The sequence below is a fragment of the Corvus brachyrhynchos genome, unplaced genomic scaffold (assembly GCF_000691975.1).
Source record: "Corvus brachyrhynchos isolate BGI_N302 unplaced genomic scaffold, ASM69197v1 scaffold167, whole genome shotgun sequence".
In the NCBI taxonomy this organism is placed as follows: domain Eukaryota; kingdom Metazoa; phylum Chordata; class Aves; order Passeriformes; family Corvidae; genus Corvus; species Corvus brachyrhynchos.
In genome coordinates this window covers 2,543,310-2,553,920 of record NW_008239547.1, presented here as the reverse complement: position 1 = coordinate 2,553,920, position 10,611 = coordinate 2,543,310, and the positions used below count along the sequence as shown (strand labels likewise).

Sequence of the window (10,611 nt, the reverse complement as noted above, 5' to 3'; positions counted from 1 at the left end):
GTCAAGTCAGGGTGTGCATTAGCAGTCCATTTGCAATTCTCTGGAGACAGAAAGAACATGGTTAAACATATCCAGTAGGCTATTTAGCACACAACTTCCTCTGTGTACTGATCACACCACAGCAGAACTGAAATTAGTTCACAATCTCTAGCTCTCAAACCTCTGTGAAATGCTGTTCATGCTTTTGTTAACAGGCAAGTTACTCCTGGGGCAGCCAAACACGACTTGTGATTGTTTGGTTTGACCTCTTGTGTAACATGGGTCTGACTTGTCTGAATTAGTCCTCTTTCTATCAAATCACATTTTTTCAGGAAATCATATAATATGTCCAGACTAGGGATACCTTACTGTTCGGTTACGTACCTTTATCTCTTTTTGTAACATGTCCGACTTCTGCTTAGACTTGCTGGATCTTTCTCTGTTAGGTGGAACAGTTCATTATTATCAATTTTTCTCCAAAGAGGATTCATCTAGGCTGATTCTTCTTTCACTAAACTAAGCAGATTCTGTTTGTTGAGACTCTCATGCCAGTGCTTCTTTTTAATACTTTTATCGCTCTCATGACTTTTCTGTCCAACTTCCCAGCATTACTGAAAATTGTGACTACTGAAATTTGGCATAATATTCTTCCAAAAGGTTACACCAAAGTCAAATACAGACAGTAGTACTACTTCCCTGACAGTATTCCCATTTCTAACCTCAGGATCTCACTGGTCCTTTTGACCACAAGGCATGCTGAAAATCTGTGTTCGGTTGAGAATGCACATTTCCAGACACTATTCAAAGTCAGCACTTCCTACCACAAATTGTTCAACTTGTTAAGTATGTTCTCAAACCTCTATGGTCCGAAAAACACAGGTCTGCTTTAGGCCAGAATGAAATGCAAATTGCTTACAGCTCCTAACCAGGCAATTAATCTTGCTCTGATTAAGTGGCTCCTTAGTATTTAAGTTTCATGGCATTTGTAGATTTTAACAATCATTACTTTATTTCCTCCTATGTTCTTAATAAACTCATGGTTAAGAGCCAAATCCTGTGTGAATGCACATAACAAATCTGTTCAGTCATTCCTTTCTGATTTACATTTCAAGGTGTTTTGGGTTTGACTCAATTATTGTCATGATGAATTTTAAATTTGGGGGTGATACCTTGCATGTTTCTATAACAATAACTTCTTTAAAATAAAATAAACTATTTGAAAATCTAAGTCTATTCCAAATCTCAGTGACAAAATATCTAAATAAAATGCTGGAGTAACAATGCTGGTGCTATGTAACTGATTTCATGAAACTTGAGACACACTTTTTATGAAAAATGTGTTCCTATGTTGCACAAGGAACACACTGTGGATGCTCTCCTTGGTTAAATTCTATAAGATACTGTACATAAGCAAGTAAATCAGGTGTTTTCTTAACTCTGCTAAATAATTTTCCTATACAGTCAAGAAAGAGGCCAGACAGCATTTTAAACATTTATCAGGGAATAAAGTCTTCTCGAGTAAAAGGGACAAACAGATCTATGTCTAGGAGATCTTCAAAAGTTTTAGCTAAACTGGAGAGCAAGAGCAAGAGTCATCTTTTAGACTGCTACATTCTGAAAAATCTGAAGCACCAGCTTCCCAGTTCTCATAAGCAAGCTGAGCACATTGTAACTGCTGTGAAAAAACACAGTGACATTTAAATCCTCCTTAAGCTGCTAATACATGTTCAGAATCAATGGTCCATTCACATTAATTCTCTGACATTAACTGCTCATTGCTGTTTAAACCATTCAAGTAATTTTTAAGCCCATGATCCTGAAATGATATTAGAAGTGTACCAAAGTTGCTTCACAACAGCTAACAGACAACTAGCTCATCTCTCCACTGAACTAAACATGAATAAGAAACATTAAACAGTCAGAGATTTGCTTTTCCATACTAATCCTCAGAATACAGGCTTTGCATGCAGCACTGGACAAATCTGTGGTGCAATGTAAACAGAGTGTTTAGACATTTGCTGGTTTTGATCTGTGTTTCTTTTTCTATACATACTTCCTTCCAGAATGATGCAGATTATCTCACTAAAACCTTAGTCTTAGCAGTGAATTACGACATTGTCATCAACTATACCCCTAATTTTCAAGGAAACACAGGATGGAACACATCTTTCATGACTTAAGAATATCAAACTCCGAAAACCACTTATTTTAGTAGATTTTCTTCATAGCAGATTGATAAGGATTTACAAACATATTTGCAAAGAAAGTGCTATAGTGTGGATCCTGCAGTATTTATTTAGAAAAAAATACAGTGGATACAAATGAGTAATGTGTATTTCAGGTATGCCAAACATGATATACTTAATAGCAATGTCTGTTCTTGATGTCCTTGAAAGCAAAGCTGACCTTTTGAACAACAAGAATCTTCCCTGTAGAGTTCCATCAGATAAAATGTTCCAGCACCTCAAAACTGTAAACAGCAATCCTTTCTAGATCATAAAATATTAAGAACACAAAATTATCTTCTGATGCTCTATTCATCCTTTACCTTACATTACTCTCTGTCACCCTGAGAAGAAGGGCTGTGACTAAATGCAAGTAATGAGCACCTGGTACATCTGTAAGCAAAACAAAGCATTTCTCACATAAATAAAAAGTGTAAACATAGACATTATATTTGTCCTTACATTTGTTCAATTTGTCCCTAAGGTTTTCCATGTAGTAGCAAGTGTTCAGCAAAGATTTATCTGTACAGAAGAATAACAGCTTAACTAAAGCTATGTTATTATGCTGGGTCAACAAAGCCAGTGGAAATGTGTAGTTCTGCATGCTCACACTCTCCATCAACCTGGATTTTGTTGATTGATATTGCAACATCCTGCTAGACAAATAGGAACGAACTGTGTACACAGCAAACCTAAATGGCTTAAAGAATCCTGCTAACCAGCACAATATAGATTTGCTGTTCTGTACCATTGGCACACCACCTTTGCCTTAAGACGTTAATAGAAAATAACGTATGGCAGCACTCAGTGTGCACAGTGTCTGCACGCTGAACACACAAGACAAAAAGGGCACTTATGCCCAGTCTTTAATGCCTTTTGAATCTTTCATAATACTGACAGTGGGGAAAAAAAGGACTATAGCAGTAGCACAATATTTGTTGAACCACGGTATATTACTGACACTAAGAAAATCTAAGCTGGGAAGAAAGGGGGATTGCTATCCTATGTACACACAGCCAGCTATTCTGAGCATGCTGGAAATTTTTTCCCTTCCATTCCTGTAGGCCCTGCAGAACAAAAGACTGTACACTACAGCTACGAGAACACAGCATTAACACCAGGTCACAAATACTATGTACATCCAGGATCACAACACTACTGCAGCATTTTGTAATGTCCATTACTAGGATCCACAAGCAGATGTAGTGCACAAAAATAGTTTACTGAAGTTAACAGACACGCTGAGAAATGTATTAATACTGTATGTGCTCATTAACCACTGCCCTTATATACCTTTAGTCCACGTTGAAAGCCCTTACCTAAGTACAAGTGCTCATTTTTTTACTTATTTAATTTATATCAACTGCTATAATGGCTCATGTGATAGGAAAGCAGCAACTAGAAATTCAAACCATACTTGGGTTACTGCCATGAACTTTGAAATAATGATTAAGTCATGCCAAAATAAAACCCCTGCTAGTTTATTTCTGACCAGTTTATCTAACACTGAGTTATCTCAGGGTAGGATGTTGGCTCCTAGTCTTATCTTGTTTAGAATCTCAGTTCTTCCCTCTCAGGTACTTTCTAAGAAGACAAGCTCTTCTTTGAAGATGTTTCCACAAAGTATTGTAACAGTGTGTGACAAATTGCCCTGTCATGCCAAATTGAATTAAGCCCCATGGAACTAGGTACTGCAGGATTTCCACCAAGTCTGTATGCTGAAACCAAACCTTGTCCCAGTAATTCAATCCAGGCAATTTGGTTTGTTTGGTTTTTTTTTTTTTCTGCTTTCAAGATTTAGAATTCTGGTTTTGTACGGAGCACATCCAGAGAAAAAAATTACATTTTTTTCCCACTTGGAATTACTGTAAGAATCAGACTGGAACATACATAAATACAAGGTGGATGTTCACTCAACACTGATACGAGCACTGCTTCTTTCTTGGCAATATGCTTATGAAACTTTTTCTTACAGGACTTGGATTTTTTTTTTAATTACATAATCATGGTCTTTCTCATGCCATGTTTGGAAAATGATGAAAATTCCCCTGCCCTGCAAGGACACTGAGTAAGTCAAATCTTTCCACACTGGAGGAGGTTCAGTGGGCACTTCAGCACAGTTTTCCAATGCTTCAGTGGTGGTTAGGAAGAGATTGGAGGCTCTCTCTTCCAAGGAGCCATATGGAGATGACAAGGGGGAAGCTGCACCAGGAGAAGGTTCATTTTGATATAAGAAACAAATTTTTTCAGTGAGAACACAATCACTGGAACAATCGCCCCAGCAATGTGGAAGAGTCTCCATCTCTGGAAGTTTTTAAGACATAACTGGACAGGGTGCTACATAGTCTCATCTAGGCTCCCTTAGTCACAAAAGATTGGCCCGGATGTTTTCAGATCACTTCCAACCTGGTCTGTTCACAATTCCATGAAAACAAAAAGTTATTTTTCAAAGTTCCTGCAGACATAGTGAATGAGGTTCGAGCAAAGAACTAGAAAGGTCCTAAAAAAGTATCTAAGAATGGGAGAATCTAGAAAGCTACTGTGTCACACCCATGTTCTCAGCTACATTTAATGATACTGTGTATGGATTCACTGTGGCAAAGGCACATCATGCTTGAGACTTTTACCTTACGCTGGAGGAAATGACAATTCTTTAAAATAGTTTGCTAGATGGTGTCTTGTTCACTTCTAGTGTGGCAAAAAGTACAAGCAGGCACATAGAGGAAGCTGTCAGATACGGCAACAGTTCAAAGCCCCAAGAGAATGTAGGAAATGTTGCCTACTGAAGAGGCAAAAAAAAATGTTATCAATTACCAGATTATTTGAATCTTAGTAGGAAACACAACTTCCCATATCTATATGTCCTTATATCTGAAGATTCTTAGCTCTTTACCTTTAACTGCATGCCACTCAAAACTTCCAATACATCATTTTACCATTTCTCATAGTGTGAAATGTAGTTTATGTCCTTGCGAAATATAATCTTCAATTAGCAGAATACATTTGTCCATAACCACATGATCTCCCAGGACAATCCAGTCTATTTTTTCTTCAGGGAAAAAAAAAAAAAAGCAAAGAGCCTGTCATTAGCAAAACCACGTAGATATATTTTAGGTTACATAATGAACACTTCTGATGCTATCACACTGGAATTCATCCTTCACTTTCCTTGATGAGATGCCAAGCAATTTGGGAAGCTTATTTCTTACGCTAATTCATGCAAAGCATGAATAGAACAGAACATCAAGGAAATTAACTTATGAAAAATATGAAAACATAAGTATTAGAACAAGAAAAGCTATATGATCTCAAAGACAAAACATAATACAAAAAACATATGCAAATAAATGGTGAAGTCTGATTCTTATTTAAGAAGATGGCTGTTACTACTAGCAGATTCTCCTATAGTACTAAAAAAGGATTCTAAAGTTGAAAGTTCAAATAAAAAACATCTAGGAAAAAGACTACAAGACAGTGGAGGAAGAGCCACACCTCAAATATATTAAAAATATTGAATTAGGTATTCTATTTGACACAGGAAAATATTTGGGAGAAAAAGGTACTAAAAAAAAAAGATCAGATTTTTTTACTTAGACACTGGCCACACAATACATAGAAGGTAATATATCACAAAAGTCAATGGTTCAAGGACTAATAATAATACAAGGATACTTTAATCTTTGTAGTGAAATCAACTCTCGTTAGTAACATATGAACACCATTTTATTATCTTATTATGTTTCAGTGCCCTAAGTGAAATGAGTGGAAGTTTAATTAGAACATCCACTGACCAAAGGTTCACATCATTGTGGCAACAAAACCAGAGCTATTAGTTCCAGAAAGGTCAGACTTCATTATCTGCCTCCTTCCATCGAGGATCCTTCAGGCTTGTGAAGGAGACAGCACTGCCAAGGAAAGCCAGCAGTACTGGCTTCTCTACTGTGTGTGATCCGCAAAATGCTCTTCCTCTTAACAGTTTTACACTCTCGATTCACAACCTTTCACCACCACTAGAAATCTCACACATTACTTACAAATACTGTTGAAAGCTCGACAACTGAATCTAAAACTGTGTGATAAGCTGTGGACTGGACACAGGCCAGATGAACAATGGCTTTAGTAAAACATGCAGCTTGTTAAGAAGGTATTACAATTGTGGACATTGGATCAGTTGCTCAAAAAACTTTCATAAAATGATTTTGAATTAAGGTTTCTATATGGGACATCAGTGCAGTCATATCAGCAGCACAGACCTGGTGATCCCCATTTCCTGTCTTTTTCAGGGTCTCTAATAGGCCCCAGTGGATTGGAGGCAGAGCACTGTAAGAACTCAGCAGGTGTAGCTGACTTAATGGATTCTGGTTTATTTCTGCAATCCTCAAGGCCCTCAAGATAGCAGGTGCAAACTTAGAATAATGAGCTGTAGATGAAATAATAATTGGGCAAGTTCTATCTTGTAATCGATCTGCAACTACTTTAGCTACAGCTGTGTGTGTATCCAAAATATATCCTGTAGTACTGTACACAGAGTGAATGGCAGCCAGGCAGTCCTCATGAGAGCACCAGCCAGCCACTAAGTCCTGTTGAAGCTTTCCAAGTAGATCTTTCCGCAGCTGGAAGTGGCCCTGATTTTCCAGCTGATTAAATAATTTTGTCACCAGTTGTCCATCTTCATTAGCAATCAGGTGTAAGTATCGCTCAAGATTGGAGGACTTCAAAATATCTACTGCTGGCGAAAAAGTGGAAACTAATTTTCTTCCCCTCAAATCATAAACACCTGTTCTTATGAAGTCAGTCAAAACATTGTTTTCATTGGAAGCACAAATACATTTTCTAATAGGAATGCCCATCATTTTAGCATAGAGAGCAGCTAACATGTTGCCAAAGTTTCCCGTAGGAATGCAAATATCTACAGGGCTTCCAAAAGAAATAATACCTTGATGAACAAGATCAAGGTATGCAGAGGCATGATAAACTATCTGAGGAAGCAGTCGTGCCCAGTTTATGGAGTTTGCTGCAGCTAAAGCTGTTCCATATTCTACTGTAAGAAAGCCAGTAAAATCAGAGTTAGTAAAGATTTGCTTTATAGCTGTCTGGCAAAAATCAAAATCAGATTTGACACCCACTGACCAAGCATTTTCTTTCTGACAGCCAATCATTTGTGATTTTTGAATTGGGCTTACTCCATCCTCAGGAAAAAAATTCACCAGAGCAATTCTCTGTTTGTCAGTGTCATGGAGACGACTAAAGCCATCTAGAACAGCACTCCCTGTGTCCCCAGAAGTAGCTACCAGAATCAAGTAATTGCAACTTCTGGGAATGCAGTAGGCAAATAAATGTGGCATCAACTGTAATGCAAAATCTTTAAACGATGCTGTTGGTCCATGAAATAACTCAAGAAGGAACTGGTTTCCTGCCAGATGCCTAACTGGGGCAATTTTAGAACAACTAAAGTTTTCTCCATATGCAGTTTCAATAATTTCTGCCAGCTTAGAAGCAGGAATATCATCAGGATGTATGCATCTTTCTAGTATCACCTGGGCTCTTTCAGTGTAAGTTGCTTCTATCAGACCTTGCCATTCTTCAGCAGTGAATTTTGGAAGTCCTCTCTCAGGAACAAAGAGTCCTCCATCAAGGGCTAAGCCCTGAGTAACAACGTCACTGAAATAGAATTTATGAGAGTCTTCTTCCGTACTCCTTCCAGACCTACTAGACCTCGTTGAAATGAAAGTTTCCAGTTCTGAGTCTTGGTATCTCTTCACAGCGTCAAGTACCTTTTCTGCTACAACCTCTGCTGCAATATCCCCTCCACAAAGAACACGGATGTCAAACCACCTTTTGTAGAACTGCTTCCTAAATTGAAGTATGTCCTTGAGAGAAATACCAGGAGACAGGCCCACTATACGATCCATTTCCTTTGATTTCAGCCTGCTCATAATGACTGTTGTGGGCACATCCAGATATACAACTATTCCATTTTTCTTCATGTGCTGCATGCCAGCAGCGTGCATTGGATTGGACCCGCTAAGGGAAATTACACTTCCAGATGCTGAGAACTTCAACAGGGCTTTTCCTTCCTCCTCTAGAAATTCCTCATTACCAACATCCTGCAGTTTTTCTGACACGCTCATATTCCACGTTGTTTCAAGGACATCGTCATCTATGTCTATCACAGGGCAATCCAGTTTCTGGCCTACTATTCTCCCAACTGTTGTTTTCCCAGCACCTGGAGGTCCCATCAGGATAATATTTTTCTTTCCAAGAAGAGAATGACTTGATAACCATGACTTCCATATCTGTGCAAATGCAACAGGTCTTGAAAGCATCAGTTTTAAACACACGCTAGAAAGACTGTTTTGGGTTATTAGTCTTAAAGGCTGATACTGAAAAATGTGAAACATCTTCTGATGAGTTGTTGTGGGTTTTTTTCCAAGACAACTTGACAATCCACTTAGCTGCTTCAGAAAGAAAAAAACAAAAAAACAAACAGTAACTAGTCCTTCAGCAAACACCTATGAAAAAACCCTCAAGGATATAAAACTTAGAACAAGACTTCAAACATAAATCCAGCTACAACTTCATCAGTGCCAAGGAGGTATTTTTCAGAGTAAGACTTATTCCCCTCTCCTGCATAGTTCCGGCTTGTTTCCACTGACAAATCCACCTTCAAACAGTCCATGTCCTCAAGGTAAAAAAAGACATCCAAGCCTAACACTGTAATACTGTTCGCAAATAATATTGCTTATAGGAATTAAAAGTCAAGTAGCTTTTCTTCTAGTACACCTGCTTTTATACTACACATTTTATACTACACATTTATAAGCAGCAATTACCTTGATTACCTTCTTGTAATCTTGTAAATGTTAACAAAACATGCATTTGTCCCACCTCCCAAGAAAACTTTTTTTTAATACTTTCTTTCTAAAAAAACAAATGCAAGACCCACTTAAATACACAGATAACTCACGGTCTTGTGTAAGAGTTGCATTCAACTCTTCTGAAGGGATGACAAACCAAGCAAGGGATTTTTGAAGAACTTCTATACTGTAATTGTATTGAATATAAGTTTGGGGATAGAGAGGGGAGGGGAGAGAGAGACAGAGAGAGAAATCATGAGGACACTACCCACAAAAAAAAAAGTAACTGAGAAGCAAGAAACTCCCAACATTGTGCTTTGTTTACTTAGAGAAATAAACACCAATATCAGCACTAATTGGAGCACATGATTTGTCTGTGATGTTTAGAGCAAAGGGGGAAAGACTCTCAAAATCTCCTTAAAACTTAGAGGGGGGCAGGGGGAAGAGCATTTGCTCACTTCTATGGGAAGTTGAGCTTGCAAACAGTAAGTCTGTGTTTGCACCAAATGCTGTGACCTGGTGGATATGCTGTAATTACGGGGCACAGATCAGAGTAAAGATGTGCATATCATACTGTACAGGCTTTTCCCCTCAATCCTTGTAAAGTATAAGGTGGTCATCCTGTGTAGATGCAATATAAAGGTTTTTTGTAATAGTTATTAAAAGGGAAAAACAAACTGCAAGGAGTAATTATAATATCCAGTATTACTCTAAAGCTGTACTGCAATAGTAACACACTCTACTGCATACAGAAGTATGTACATATTCCTTCCTGGGACAGGAAGAGACCTTCATATTAAACTTGCAGATGTAAAAAAGTTATATTTAGGAGTAAATAAACCCAAACCCGGTATATTTTAGTGACTTTATTTCCTGAATGTAAGAATCATTTCAAGCGCTGTGTGTGTGAACTAAGGGAATGAAAACCACGCCGAGCACAGTGTCCTACCTGTCATGTCCTGCTCCACTACAGATTAACTTTGAGCTGCAGTCACTTGCATTACACAAATAATGAGTGTAACATCTGGGCTGCTTTATGAATTTAGGCCATAGGTATTGATTAAAATCAGCTTGAGTTAACTTGGTGCAAAATCTTAATGAAAATTCCTTTACTCAGCTACTCATTTCAACCCATTCCAGTGTAACTCAGTTTTGCACCCACCCGCATAAAGTACATGTACACAGAAGCCTGCAACCATTGAATACAACTCATTTCTTTGAAATAGTTTTTTGTCCACTGCCAAAACTTTAGCAGTAAAACCAGCTCAAATGATCCACCCACCCAACTTCAGATATAAACGCCATGCCAAAAGGGTGGGGTTGTTGCAGCATAGCTTACACCCATACCTCCAATGGCATTTTGTTTTGGCAACACAGCTCGACATGAACGAGGAAAGCCCCTACCTATGATTAGCCGTGACCCACAATTTTAACAACCAGTGCCGATGATAGGCGCTCTAGTGAAAAATGGGCCTTGTTACTTGGATAGACACGAGACCAGCCCCCAAACCACGCTCCTGCATCGGCTCCCTGAAGGAGTCGAAGCGCGA

The 10,611-nt window shown here is 38.3% G+C and overlaps 1 protein-coding gene across 2 annotated transcripts; it reads right to left on the bottom strand.

Moving 5' to 3' along the window:
* Positions 1-2,249: 2,249 nt before the first annotated feature.
* On the bottom strand, positions 2,250-10,605 carry THNSL1 (threonine synthase like 1). Of its 2 annotated transcripts, XM_017741554.1 has the most exons (3): positions 10,011-10,605; positions 9,172-9,248; positions 2,250-8,662 (listed from the first exon to the last, which is right to left on the bottom strand). In XM_017741554.1, the coding sequence occupies exons 2-3, from the start codon at positions 9,190-9,192 to the stop codon at positions 6,380-6,382; spliced, it is 2,304 nt and encodes a 767-aa protein (XP_017597043.1). In that variant the 5' UTR covers positions 9,193-9,248; positions 10,011-10,605; the 3' UTR covers positions 2,250-6,379. The 2 variants fall into 2 exon arrangements, with proteins under 2 accessions (XP_017597043.1, XP_017597044.1); XM_017741555.1 differs by having other exon boundaries at positions 2,250-8,659; positions 9,172-10,605.
* Between the last annotated feature and the right edge of the window lie 6 nt (positions 10,606-10,611).

Coding starts and splice junctions, on each gene's coding strand:
- THNSL1 (XM_017741554.1), bottom strand. CDS start 9,192: ATGCAACTCTTACACAAGACC. Junction 8,663..9,171: donor TGCAACTCTTACACAAGACC/GTGAGTTATCTG, acceptor TTCTTTCTGAAG/CAGCTAAGTGGATTGTCAAG.